The 14816-nt window shown below is 50.9% G+C and overlaps 1 protein-coding gene across 2 annotated transcripts; it reads right to left on the reverse strand.

Moving 5' to 3' along the window:
* Positions 1-442: 442 nt before the first annotated feature.
* LOC110517159 (E3 ubiquitin-protein ligase MARCHF4) lies at positions 443-13659 on the reverse strand. Of its 2 annotated transcripts, XM_036981973.1 has the most exons (5): positions 12500-13659; positions 11910-12282; positions 2105-2260; positions 1269-1461; positions 443-953 (listed from the first exon to the last, which is right to left on the reverse strand). In XM_036981973.1, the coding sequence occupies exons 2-5, from the start codon at positions 12243-12245 to the stop codon at positions 463-465; spliced, it is 1176 nt and encodes a 391-aa protein (XP_036837868.1). In that variant the 5' UTR covers positions 12246-12282; positions 12500-13659; the 3' UTR covers positions 443-462. The 2 variants fall into 2 exon arrangements, with proteins under 2 accessions (XP_036837868.1, XP_036837867.1); XM_036981972.1 differs by having other exon boundaries at positions 11910-13658.
* Positions 13660-14816: the final 1157 nt, after the last annotated feature.

Consider the following 14816-nt stretch of genomic DNA (forward strand, 5'->3'; position numbering starts at 1 on the left):
TCACATCAGATCAGTGCCATCTATCACAGCTCCCTGTAAGCAGAGTCCTATATATATAGAGAAATGGCTGTGCCTCACACATCCTTCCTGCTACATCAGACCACCACACACAGATCTGGAAATCTCGTTTTATTACATCAAGGCTGTCAAAACACAGGAAACTGGCAAATCTCTCCCTCTCTCTTGCTCTCCATCCTCACCCCCTGTCCATCGTCTACCCCTCACCCACTCTCCCCTCACCCACACTCTCCCCTCACCCACACTCTACCCCTCACCCACACTCTACCCCTCACCCACACTCTACCCCTCACCCACACTCTACCCCTCACCCACACATTTACACACAGCAACGTCTCCCAGTCCTCCATTCAAACTCACAAAACGAGGCCACACAACCCTCTCTCTCTTATGTCGGTCTCTCTCGTTGTTGTAACATAACAAAGTTAGGCCTCAGTTGAAGCCTCAGACCGTAGTGACTCTCATGACCAGCTCCCGGCTGCTGTTGCTGGGCTGCGGAGGCTGGGGATGGACTTGAGTGGGGCGGGACTCCTGCTGCGTTGTCCAGAGGTGCTGGGTGAGCAGGTGGAGGATGTTGTACGCACAGTGGTGGTCTGGCAGGGATGGTGGCCCCTGCTCCGACATTGAGTCCTGCGTCGTCACCGTCGTCAGGCTGGCGGTTGCGGCTGTGGTCACGGTATAGCCAGGCGCGGAGGCGGCCACCGCGGCCATGAGGGAGGAGGTGGAGGGGGAGACCATGTCATCCCCCGGCTCTGCCCCGGGAGGAGCACTCGTCCTGGGGTTGGGCAGGGCCAGGTGCCTGGGCGTCAGCCTGGATCTCTGGTGGTCCTCAGTGTCTTTGATCTTGTCGTAGTTGAGCACCTTCCACTGCTGGTTCACTGCCTGCCAGCGGTTAAAGATCCTGAACACTGCAGGGCCTTCATGGACGATCAGCGCTTGAACGAGAGAGAAGAAGAGGGGGAGGTTGTCAGTTACACATGAATACATCCTGAATCCAACATGTTGGTAGTGTTGGTTAATCAAACAGTGAGTCCTCCAGAGCTCTGTCTGGGGAGTCATATATGTCCCACCTCAAGTGTCCTGATTGGAGAAGAGGGAATGAAGGAAGACGAGAGGAGGAGGGAGGTGTATTCCATAGGGGACTACGGTGCAAACAAGTAGAATCCCCTGGCTTGTGTATCTTTTCCCCCCCAATAAATCAACCAAGGAAGAAGAAGAGGAGGAGGAGTTCCTCTGTGTGCCGGCCTCACCGATGCAGACGAGGTCCATGAATCCGTACATGGCGTAGCAGATCTGGAAGAGCAGGTCCTGGCGCTGCCACTTGGCCGAGGGGCTGAGGGACGACCACACCAGCCAGGAGATAGAGGACATGAGGAACAGGCTGCCCAGCACGGCCGCTGCTATCTGGACCTTCTCTATCACTGTCAGAGAGATGGCCTGCCACTGGAGGGAGAGGAGGAGGGATGGGGAGGAGGGAGAGGGGGGGGAGGTGGAGGGAGAGGGAGAGGGAGAGAAGGGAGGGAGGTGGAGAGAAGGGGGGAGAGGGAGGAAGGGGGGAGAGGGAGGGAGGGGGAGGTGGAGAGAAGGGGGGGGGAGGGAGAGGGAGAGAAGGGAGGGAGGTAGGGGGAAGGGGGAGAGGGAGGAAGGGGGAGAGAGAGAGGGAGGGAGGGAGAGGGAGGGAGGGAGAGAGGGAGAGGGAGGGAGGAGAGAGGGAGGGAGGGAGGAGAGAGGGAGAGGGAGGGGGAGAGAAGGGGGAGAGGGAGAGGGAGGAAGGGGGAGAGGGAGGGGGAGAGAAGGGAGGGAGGGAGGGAGGGAGGGAGAGAGAGGTGGATGAGGGAGGGGAGGAGGATGGAGGAGGGAGGGGGAGAGAGAGGGAGGAGGGAGGGGGAGAGAGAGGGAGGAAGAGAGAGTACATCATCATCCCATACTATTCATACACACTATACACTAGTATTAACCCTCTCTCTCTCTCTCTCTGCAGTGCTGTGTGATATACACCCAATTAGAGCTCTCCTCTTCATCCCCTAAAACCCTCCCCCCTGACTCAAGTCCAAGAGCTGGCGAGTCCCATCACAGCTGTCCCTACCTGGAGCGGGTTATTGGTGCTGATGGCTACCACGTGGTATTTGTAGTAGCAGAGCTCACAGCTCCAGGAGCCCCTCTCACTGATCCACTTGATGAGGCAGGGCTCATGGGTGCAGCGGACAGACCCACTGCAGCGACACGGGCTCAGCAGCTCCCCCTGTGGGACACAAAGGAAAATGCTGCTATTGGTTTGTCTTACAGTGAGCCAGCTGAGTGTCGGTCAGGGTGCTGACCAGTGATTTACATATCCACTAGATGAACAACAGGGGGCGCTGTATTGAAGCCATCGCCCCTCCATCTTGACACTCCGACACCGGTGTCAAAAATATTGTGGAATCTAAAGAAATGCATGTATTAATGTCTACATTAGTTTTACCATGTTTATTCTATCACAGCCTTAATGCAGACTTTTAAATGATATTATGTGAGATAAACATATCATATATAAAAACATTTTCCTTAAAGTATATATTTGTTACATTACTAAAACAAAAACTACTTATATACATGTAATTTTGTCCTCATTGAAATACTGTAGACTTCCCTTCATTCTTATGGACGTCTGTTCCTACTGGGGAGCACCAATATGGCCGACACATGGCTTCAAAGCCTCTCATTGGCCAATACGTAGCATCAGCAATCCAGGGTTTATGTACATAATTGGCGCTGCCACAGGGTTAATCTGGCACCGTATTCTCTGTATAGTGCGTCACTTTTAGCCAGAGCAGGAGTAGTGCACAATGTAGAGAATAGGGAGCCACCTTATCTCTACATGTCCTGTGTACCCCAGCTCTGGAGAACAGTCGATCTGAAGCCTTGTCTCTAGAGTTACCAGTAACGTGCCCTTCAGTTCTGCACCTACATGTCCTGTGCACCCCAGCTCTGGAGAACAGTCGATCTGAAGCCTTGTCTCTAGAGTTACCAGTAACGTGCCCTTCAGTTCTGCACCTACATGTCCTGTGCACCACAGCTCTGGAGAACAGTCGATCTGAAGCCTTGTCTCTAGAGTTACCAGTAACGTGCCCTTCAGTTCTGCACCTACATGTCCTGTGCACCCCAGCTCTGGAGAACAGTCGATCTGAAGCCTTGTCTCTAGAGTTACCAGTAACGTGCCCTTCAGTTCTGCACCTACATGTCCTGTGCACCACAGCTCTGGAGAACAGTCGATCTGGAGCCTTGTCTCTAGAGTTACCAGTAACGTGCCCTTCAGTTCTGCACCTACATGTCCTGTGCACCACAGCTCTGGAGAACAGTGGATCTGGAGCCTTGTCTCTAGAGTTACCAGTAACGTGCCCTTCAGTTCTGCACCTACATGTCCTGTGCACCACAGCTCTGGAGAACAGTGGATCTGGAGCCTTGTCTCTAGAGTTACCAGTAACGTGCCCTTCAGTTCTGCACCTACATGTCCTGTGCACCACAGCTCTGGAGAACAGTGGATCTGAAGCCTTGTCTCTAGAGTTACCAGTAACGTGCCCTTCAGTTCTGCACCTACATGTCCTGTGCACCCCAGCTCTGGAGAACAGTGGATCTGGAGCCTTGTCTCTAGAGTTACCAGTAACGTGCCCTTCAGTTCTGCACCTACATGTCCTGTGCACCACAGCTCTGGAGAACAGTCGATCTGGAGCCTTGTCTCTAGAGTTACCAGTAACGTGCCCTTCAGTTCTGCACCTACATGTCCTGTGCACCACAGCTCTGGAGAACAGTCGATCTGAAGCCTTGTCTCTAGAGTTACCAGTAACGTGCCCTTCAGTTCTGCACCTACATGTCCTGTGCACCACAGCTCTGGAGAACAGTCGATCTGGAGCCTTGTCTCTAGAGTTACCAGTAACGTGCCCTTCAGTTCTGCACCTACATGTCCTGTGCACCACAGCTCTGGAGAACAGTCGATCTGGAGCCTTGTCTCTAGAGTTACCAGTAACGTGCCCTTCAGTTCTGCACCTACATGTCCTGTGCACCCCAGCTCTGGAGAACAGTCGATCTGGAGCCTTGTCTCTAGAGTTACCAGTAACGTGCCCTTCAGTTCTGCACCTACATGTCCTGTGCACCCCAGCTCTGGAGAACAGTCGATCTGGAGCCTTGTCTCTAGAGTTACCAGTAACGTGCCCTTCAGTTCCACACCTACATGTCCCCACTGACTCTGTATCTGTCACAGTGTGGATTCTACAGCGTGTTTCCTCCAGACAGATAGACAGGGCTGTGGTTTCTGCTTTCTTACCTCCCAAAGCTCATGTAATCTGTTTGAACAGAGACCTCCTCAGAGATGAATCCTTAACGCTCTTATCTTGTTATGTGTGAAAGTTTGTGTGTGTAGTGCGTGTGTGTGAGCGTGTGTGATTCTCACATCAGTGCGTTCTACCGTGAACTTGTCATTTATAATCCTCTCAGAGAGAGTGATAGAGATTTATCAGCTCAGTGAGAGAAAGTGAGAGAGAGTGAGATGACACGTTAGTGTGTGACACTCATTAAAAAGTGTATTTTTATCATCAGTATTACCAATATAATGTATTTATTCTGGTTCCAGACATCTCACAGCTACCATGGTTGTCATGACCAGGTCACATCCTCTCTGGTTCCAGACATCTCACAGCTACCATGGTTATCATGACCAGGTCACATCCTCTCTGGTTCCAGACATCTCACAGCTACCATGGTTATCATGACCAGGCCACATCCTCTCTGGTTCCAGACATCTCACAGCTACCATGGTTATCATGACCAGGCCACATCCTCTCTGGTTCCAGACATCTCACAGCTACCATGGTTATCATGACCAGGCCACATCCTCTCTGGTTCCAGACATCTCACAGCTACCATGGTTATCATGACCAGGCCAAATCCTCTCTGGTTCCAGACATCTCACATCTACCATGGTTATCATGACCAGGCCACATCCTCTCTGGTTCCAGACATCTCACAGCTACCATGGTTATCATGACCAGGCCACATCCTCTCTGGTTCCAGACATCTCACAGCTACCATGGTTATCATGACCAGGTCACATCCTCTCTGGTTCCAGACATCTCACAGCTACCATGGTTATCATGACCAGGCCAAATCCTCTCTGGTTCCAGACATCTCACAGCTACCATGGTAATCATGACCAGGCCACATCCTCTCTGGTTCCAGACATCTCACAGCTACCATGGTTATCATGACCAGGCCACATCCTCTCTGGTTCCAGACATCTCACAGCTACCATGGTTATCATGACCAGGCCACATCCTCTCTGGTTCCAGACATCTCACAGCTACCATGGTTATCATGACCAGGCCACATCCTCTCTGGTTCCAGACATCTCACAGCTACCATGGTTATCATGACCAGGCCACATCCTCTCTGGTTCTAGACATCTCACAGCTACCATGGTTATCATGACCAGGCCACATCCTCTCTGGTTCCAGACATCTCACAGCTACCATGGTTATCATGACCAGGCCACATCCTCTCTGGTTCCAGACATCTCACAGCTACCATGGTTATCATGACCAGGCCACATCCTCTCTGGTTCCAGACATCTCACAGCTACCATGGTTATCATGACCAGGCCACATCCTCTCTGGTTCCAGACATCTCACAGCTACCATGGTTATCATGACCAGGCCACATCCTCTCTGGTTCCAGACATCTCACAGCTACCATGGTTATCATGACCAGGTCACATCCTCTCTGGTTCCAGACATCTCACAGCTACCATGGTTATCATGACCAGGCCACATCCTCTCTGGTTCCAGACATCTCACAGCTACCATGGTTATCATGGCCAGGCCATATCCTCTCTGGTTCCAGACATCTCACAGCTACCATGGTTATCATGACCAGGCCACATCCTCTCTGGTTCCAGACATCTCACAGCTACCATGGTTATCATGACCAGGTCACATCCTCTCTGGTTCCAGACATCTCACAGCTACCATGGTTATCATGACCAGGCCACATCCTCTCTGGTTCCAGACATCTCACAGCTACCATGGTTATCATGACCAGGCCACATCCTCTCTGGTTCCAGACATCTCACAGCTACCATGGTTATCATGACCAGGCCACATCCTCTCTGGTTCCAGACATCTCACAGCTACCATGGTTATCATGACCAGGCCACATCCTCTCTGGTTCCAGACATCTCACAGCTACCATGGTTATCATGACCAGGCCACATCCTCTCTGGTTCCAGACATCTCACAGCTACCATGGTTATCATGACCAGGCCACATCCTCTCTGGTTCCAGACATCTCACAGCTACCATGGTTATCATGACCAGGCCACATCCTCTCTGGTTCCAGACATCTCACAGCTACCATGGTTATCATGACCAGGCCACATCCTCTCTGGTTCCAGACATCTCACAGCTACCATGGTTATCATGACCAGGCCACATCCTCTCTGGTCAGATGAATCCTTCACCAGGATCTTCTCTAATAAGAAGCAGGATCAACTATTTAAAGGGTCAGCAGTGATGGTGGGTAGTCTTGAATCTGCCAGGCTCACCATATCCAGGCTCACCATATCCAGGCTCACCATATCCAGGCTCACCATATCCAGGCTCACCATATCCAGGCTCACCATATCCAGGCTCACCATATCCAGGCTCACCATATCCAGGCTCACCATATCCAGGCTCACCATATCCAGGCTCACCATATCCAGGCTCAAATGTTGTTTTTCCTAAGGACCCATGCAACCTATTTTATTAGAGAGATACAGACACACAGAGAGAGACACAGAGAGAGAGACACAGAGCGAGACACAGAGAGAGAGACACAGAGAGACACAGAGAGAGAGATACAGAGAGAGAGACACACAGAGAGAGAGACACACAGAGAGAGAGACACACAGAGAGAGAGACACAGAGAGAGAGACACAGAGAGAGAGACACAGAGAGAGAGACACAGAGAGGGCGGAAACAGCCTTTCAAGAAGGTCATTCTCTTGCTTTCATGTTTCAGTTGTTAACACAAACACCCAGAAGAGCACTTTTCTAAAGCCAAACATCTATAATGACATCTCTCCTGTTCCTTTCTTCAGAGAAAGACAGGCAATTATCTAGACTCAATTTCACACTATCTATGTAATACAAACAGGTGGATACTACACAATAAAGACATAGAAAAGCTGGCCCTGGCTGGCAGATAAATGTATGTGTACCCAGAGCAGCCTGCTGTCTGGTAGTTAGGCTACAACAACGTGAGTTGAAAAGAGGTCTGAACCGGTACGTTGGTTATCCAACCTAATTCAACCTAAACCGCCCGGGGAACCAACTGTCCTGTACTGTCTGTGACAGGAATCAGAGTAGCAGAGTAGGTTCAACAAGTGTCTGAAACAGGGTTTACATTCAATAACATATTAGACTAGGCTGAGTGAGAGAGGGGGGAGGAGGAGAGAGAGAGGGGGGGGGGGGGGGGGAGAGAGAGAGAGGGGGGAGAGAGAGAGAGAGGGGGGGAGAGAGAGAGAGGGGGGAGAGAAAGAGGGGGGAGAGAAAGAGGGGGGAGAGAGAGAGGGGGAGAGAGAGGGGTGAGGAGAGAGAGAGAGGGGGGGAGGAGAGAGAGTGGGGGGAGAGAGAGAGAGTGGGGGGAGAGAGAGAGGGGGGGGGGGGGGAGAGAGAGGGGGGGGGGGGAGAGAGAGGGGGGGGGAGAGAGAGAGAGGGGGGGGGGGAGAGAGAGAGGGGAGAGAGAGGGAGGGGGGGGGAGAGAGAGAGGGGGGAGAGAGAGAGGGGGGAGGAGAGAGAGGAGGGAGGAGGAGAGAGAGAAGGGGTGGAGGAGGAGAGAGAGAAGGGGTGGAGGAGAGAGAGGTCAGGAGGAGAGAGAGGAGGGAGGAGAGAGAGAGGGGGGGAGGAGAGAGAGGAGGGAGGAGAGAGAGGGGGGTGGGAGAGGAGGGAGGAGAGAGTATGAATGAATAGGAGACCTTTCAGATTGACAGACAGCATCACTGGTTCTCCTGAATGTGTTTTATTTCCTCCTCCTGCTCCCAGACTGAGCCAAAGCTTTAACACACTCTTTATACTGAGGATGCAGCTCAAATGGCACCCTAGGGGCCACCTTATGGGCCCTGGTCTAAAGTAGTGCACTAGATAGCAACTAGGGTGCCATTTGGGACACATATTAATTTATCCTCAGCGCCAAAAAGCTTTCAGCAGCCTGCCACCCAGAGACAGGCTGACTGCAACTACCACTCCAGGCAGTAGTGCTCTATAATGTGATGTCATTTAGAGCAGAGAGAGAGAGAGATGCTCTCTAGTGTTCTCCAACGGGCATCATCAGACACTAGACTAGTGTCTACCTAAATGTCAACACAGGGACAGACCATGAGGATGTCTTCATCACTGAGAGACTGGGTGAAGATGGGGCAAATTCAGGGGTCTTCAACTTTTTGTTACGCAAGGACCCCCGCCCAGGCATACAAGTGACCCAGAGACCCCCCACCCAGGCAAACTGGCGACCCAGAGACCCCCCGCCCAGGCAAACTGGCGACCCAAAAACCCCCCGCCCAGGCAAACTGGCGACCCAGAGACCCCCCGCCCAGGCAAACTGGCGACCCAGAGACCACCGCCCAGGCAAACCGGTGAACCATGGACCTCCGCCCAGACAAACCGGTGAACCATGGACCTCCGCCCAGGCAAACCGGTGAACCATGGACCTCTGCCCAGGCAAACCGGTGACCCAGGGACCTCCGCCCAGACAAACCGGTGAACCATGGACCTCCGCCCAGACAAACCGGTGACCCAGGAACCTCCGCCCAGACAAACCGGTGACCCATGGACCTCCGCCCAGACAAACCGGTGAACCATGGACCTCCGCCCAGACAAACCGGTGAACCAGGAACCTCCGCCCAGACAAACCGGTGAACCATGGACCTCCGCCCAGACAAACCGGTGAACCATGGACCTCCGCCCAGGCAAACCGGTGAACCATGGACCTCCGCCCAGACAAACCGGTGACCCATGGACCTCCGCCCAGGCAAACCGGTGAACCATGGACCTCCGCCCAGACAAACCGGTGACCCAGGAACCTCCGCCCAGACAAACCGGTGACCCATGGACCTCCGCCCAGACAAACCGGTGACCCATGGACCCCCATCAGATGTTAGCAAAAAATATATATGTTCACGACTTGTCTTATCATCAGGTGAATGACAAGGTTCAGTCATCAACATTTTGAAATGAATAGATTTGGTAGATGGTTTTATATGATTTTGACCTCCCACATTATAACAGGAAGAGGAAGTGGAACTCTACCTATTAGCTAGGCAGGTCACTCCAAACACGAATTGCTAATAGCAGCTGTTTCGCTGGTTAAACAAAGGTGAGCCATGTGTTGGCCAAAATGTGTCAAGAAAGCTTACCAGCAGCCAGCGGCACCCGCGGTGCTCTTTCAAAGCTTATGGCCGCGCTGCTCTGCCCAGGCGTTGCTGACGCATGTCGGCTCTTACAACGCCTGGATAGATATTTAACTATCAGCTAATCGCATCAGATGTTACAGCAACATGTGCCCTACAGCACTGTCGATGACGTGGCACGCAGCCATTGGTTGATGCATGCAAAGTCTGAGCAGGGGAGCGCGACCATTGGTTGATACTTCAGTGAATGTCATTTGCTCAATATTATGAGTTGAGAAATAAATTTGTCATCATTATATTATATTCTCATCTTTTCTACTGTAGGTATGTAATTCAAAAGGTGTTTATCTTGTTGTTGTTAGCGATATTCATAACAACTATTAAATAGCTATTAAAAAATATATATTTTCACGGACCCCCTGAAGAACCACGGACCCTGGGTTGAATACCCCTGGGCTAGTTGATGCACAGGACTTGGCCACAAATTAAAGGAGGAGCAGGAGGAGGAGCAGGAGGGGGAGGAGGAGCAGCAGGAGGAGGAGCAGGAGGGGGAGGAGGAGCAGGAGGAGCAGGAGAAGGAGGAGGAGGAGCGGGAGGAGGAGGATGAGGAGCAGGAGGAGGAGGAGGAGCAGGAGGAGGAGGAGCAGGAGGAGAGGAGAGGAGCAGGAGCAGGAGGAGGAGGAGCAGGAGCAGGAGGAGGAGCAGGAGGATTAGGAGGAGGAGGAGGAGGAGGAGCAGGAGGAGGAGGAGGGGGAGGAGGAGCGGGAGGAGGAGGATTAGGAAGATTAGGAGGAGGAGCAGGAGGAGGAGGATTAGTAGGAGGAGCAGGAGGAGGACGATTAGGAGGAGGAGGAGGAGGAGCAGGAGGAGGAGGAGCGGGAGGAGGAGGAGCGGGAGGAGGATTAGGAGGAGGAGCAGGAGGAGGAGGATTAGGAGGAGGAGCAGGAGGAGGACGATTAGGAGGTGGAGGACGATTAGGAGGTGGAGGAGGATTAGGAGGAGGATTAGGTGGAGGACGATTAGGAGGTGGAGGAGGATTAGGAGGAGGATTAGGAGGAGGATTAGGAGGAGGAGGAGCAGGAGGAGGAGGAGGAGGAGGGGGAGGAGGAGGAGGAGCGGGAGGAGGAATATTAGGAGGAGGAGGAGGAGGAGGATTAGGAGGTGGAGGAGGATTAGGAGGAGGATTAGGAGGTGGAGGAGGATTAGGAGGTGGAGGAGGATTAGGAGGAGGAGGAGGATTAGGAGGAGGATTAGGAGGAGGAGGAGGATTAGGAGGAGGAGCAGGAGGTGGAGGAGGATTAGGAGGTGGAGGAGGATTAGGAGGAGGAGGAGGATTAGGAGGAGGATTAGGAGGAGGAGGATTAGGAGGAGGAGCAGGAGGAGGAGGATTAGGAGGAGGAGGAGCAACCCCATTGACTTCCTTAGAGGTGAGAGGATCAGGATGTGAAAGGTATGTGCAGCACATTCACCATGTTGGCCCTGATGCACCAGCACCTATTCAATCATCAACCCACCTTCACACTGAATGGTCTACGTGGGCCGGATACTTTGCAGATGGGAGTTCTTCTGAGTCAGGTAATCCAAGGCCATGTGGTCCTAGCTACAGTCCCTGGCCGGATCTCAATATTCTAAAGTGGTGTCCTTTCCTTTCCCTCTCCTTGGCTCCATCTGATGATGTCAAAGACCAGGACAGGTGGAAAGAAAACACCTGGAACTGGAGATTTTAGGAGAGGAATCCCCTTTAGACTATTGAGATGTACCCTGTGTTACTTGAATCCACTACTTCCCCAGATCTTCCTCTGTCATGTTCTGTTCCTATCTCTTCTGTCTAAGACAGGGCTTCCTCTGTCATGTTCTGTCCCTGTCTGTTCTGTCTAAGACAGGGCTTCCTATGTCATGTTCTGTCCTTATCTCTTCTGTCTAAGACAGGGCTTCCTCTGTCATGTTCTGTCCCTATCTCTTCTGTCTAAGACAGGGCTTCCTCTGTCATGTTCTGTCCCTATCTCTTCTAAGACAGGGCTTCCTCTGTCATGTTCTGTTCCTGTCTCTTCTGTCTAAGACAGGGCTTCCTCTGTCATGTTCTGTTCCTATCTCTTCTGTCTAAGACAGGGCTTCCTCTGTCATGTTCTGTTCCTATCTCTTCTAAGACAGGCCTTGCTCTGTGAATTCTAGTACTCCTTCCTACCTTTTACATGGCCATGGGAAGTGAGTAAGTTAGAAAATCATTATTTCTGTTCTCAAGCATATAATTGCTCCTGCGTGTTTGGGATCCACAACATGCACAGTGTTGAGAGGGAGGGAGAAAGAAAGAGAGACAGAGAGAGAGAGAATTTTTCAGCCCTTCAGCTCCATGGACAGCACCATTGTTTTTGAAACACTTTGAAAAACATCCTTGTTAGCAACAATTAGTCATATACAGTCAATGTCTGACCATAGGTCTACCTATATGTCTATTGTCTACCTGTAAGGCCACTCACCTGTTCTGGACCTTGGAAACATATCCTGCACTGGGGAGTCCTAACACCACTGTCTGTGCGACTGTTCTGGGAGAATCTCTCCTCACACTTCTCTTTGGAGCAGTCCTCCTCGGAGCTGCCATAGTCCAGGGGTCCAGTCTGTCCCGTAGCATGCTGCCATTCCTCTGTCGCTTTAGGCTCGTTTGTCCCGGCAGAAGGAGGCTCTCCTGTCGGCGGGCCAGGGGTAGCATAACCATCCGCCTCTGGTGAAGGTGCACTCGCTGCAGAGTTTCTGTTGTCGATGGCAACATCAATGCCGATGCCGGACCCATTGCTGTCGGTGTATTGTCCGTTCATGGAGATGATCACCGGTGGCGGAGCCGGGACCGGCGGTCTGAGTAAGAAAACCTTCAGGTCACTGAACAAAACGCAACAGCGGCCTTTGGACATGCCCTGGCGGCGGAGCAGCATCGGTCTCCGGCTCAACAATCCCCAGCACCATACAACCACCCCGAGAGACAACAACATGTGTCTGTTTCTATAGGAGGATACAGGTGTAGATTTCTATTCAGAAACGTGCAGAGCACATGAAGAGAAAAGGAAAAGCTTACTGTTATTTCGTCGAGGATGATCGGAAAGAGGAGTCTCCTCTGTTGTGTGTTTTCCAGTTGGGTTGAATGACATTCTTTCTCTCAACAGCTATTTTCAATTTAGCTCTGAATTCTAAACTCGAATCAGCCGGAATAAATCGAATGAGTTGGTGTGCGCGCACCACCACACATCATTTCTCAGCCTTGTCAGATAACCCTATCGTGCACTAGCCTTGGAGCTCGCTTATGCCTGTAACTAAGTAATTGCTCAGGTTACAGGAAAACCCTGACTACATATCAAACAAATAGACTTACGTGTCTCATATACCTTAGAGAAAACGGGCAGGCACATAGCTGAGCATCTTCCCATTTCCTTCCAATGGCATCACAAACCGAATCTTGGGAACAAGACTATACTATTGCCATCTTTTCATTCTTATTATTTAGCCTACTCTCCCGTTGCCCTTTATCAATCCTGTGTTGTAGCCTATCTGGTTCCATTAATCCAACAGCTTTGTTTCTTTACGGCCCTTCTACCAACAATGTCCCATTACATGTTGTAATAACAGTCGCTATGTGGCCAGTGGTCCTTGATATAACCGCCACCCCCCACCCCGTTGACCAGTCGAGCCCTGTTTAAATCGTTCTTTCTCTATACTCTATCCTGATGGATGCTTTAAAGGTTAGGTCCTCGGCTGTAGTCTAGTATAGTTTCCACGGTAGTTTGCGTTCGTCGCCTGTCAATTCAACGGTATGTCTGAGGAGGTTGAGGCTATTCCCACAACAAAAGCCTACAAGATCATTTAGGGATGTCACGAACATGCCCTGGGCTTCGCTTCCACAGAGCCTAGCCTCCTACCGTCATTTTCTCTCACACGGAGCATCCTCTTTACAAGCGGGTAATCCACATATTTTAACGACATAACAGTGCTTTAATTCACCCCAAAACGGTTGGTGTCATGCCTTTGGATCGACAGGAGCAGCGAAACCGGAGAGAAGTGGTTGATGTGGCCGTTGTCTCTGTGCTTTTGAAATCCATTCGACTCGATGGTTCTTTTCTCGCCGCGGGTTCAGCACCATTAAGGATGGGACAGCTCCCAGGCGCGGGCCCGTCTGGAACACCAGCGTGATGCAAGAAAGGGGGCGAGCATGGGCTGGCTCGTCTCATCTCGGATAGCAACAAGATAACACTTGGGATGAATGAGATGAAATAATAGATTAAACAAGAATCCCAAACAGATATAGTATTTGACAAAAACAGAATAATGTCAAACCTTGATTACATTGGGATAAGATCACACGTCCCATTATTTGCGTGTGGGAAGACTTGGTAACAGATTTAATAAATAAAATTAAAAATACTTTGAGATGATTTTCTGGTGATTTTACAGTCTTTTATGTCCAACAACGAAAATGGTATATCTAAAAAATATATATATATATTGGGGAACGTAGGCTGTTCACATTTAGCAAACAAGTTGCTTAAACAAATACAAAAGATGTATGTATAGGTCTCAATTGGAGGTGCCTTATCATGCTATATGGGCTGTGGCTGTTGAATAATGCACAGCAGACTATCCCCTATACACTAGGTATTTATATATTCTGGTCTGCCTAGTGTGCTTAGTGCCACACTACAGCCTTCCCTGAACCTGCTGAACCCTGGCAGTAAGTGACAGTACACACACACACACACACACACACACACCAGTAGAGTTGAATTCTCTCCATCTCCTTTCTCTTCAACATGCGTCTGAAGAGACAAGTGAGCCAGTCTGAGTGAGCGTGGCCCAAATGACACCCTATTCCCTATATAGTGCCATTTGGAAAGGTGCCATTTGGGATGCAATCAGAGGAGTGGCCCACTCACTGCTGCAGTTTCCCCCAGGCCCAGGGAAATATGTCACACTGTTGTAGGACTTCCCACCACCACTAGCATTAACCCCAAACAATTTACACTGTTCAAGAAACTTCTCTTAATCGCCCGTGTTCTCTCATCTCTCTCTCACTCTCTCCCATGCTCTCTTTCTCTCTCTCTCTCTCTCTCTCGCTCTCTCTCTCGACAATGCAGAACAATTATGATTCTTTATCAATACTGTATGTTTGACACTGCTTGCAATGGCCAGTGCGGTGTGAGGGTCATCCTATCTGTCATATGACATAAGTCATTGTTACATCACACAATCTGACCTCGGGGTGTAGGCTACTGTCAGTGTGACGTCCTGCTCTGTGATGGAATATGAGTGTCCCTCATCTACTGTAATGTAGCCTGTCAGTATCTCTATCTTTCTGATAACAAAAACAAGGACTTTTAAAGGGGAAATCTGTGATTGGTACA

This window comes from Oncorhynchus mykiss, chromosome 7 (assembly GCF_013265735.2).
Source record: "Oncorhynchus mykiss isolate Arlee chromosome 7, USDA_OmykA_1.1, whole genome shotgun sequence".
NCBI lineage: Eukaryota > Metazoa > Chordata > Actinopteri > Salmoniformes > Salmonidae > Oncorhynchus > Oncorhynchus mykiss.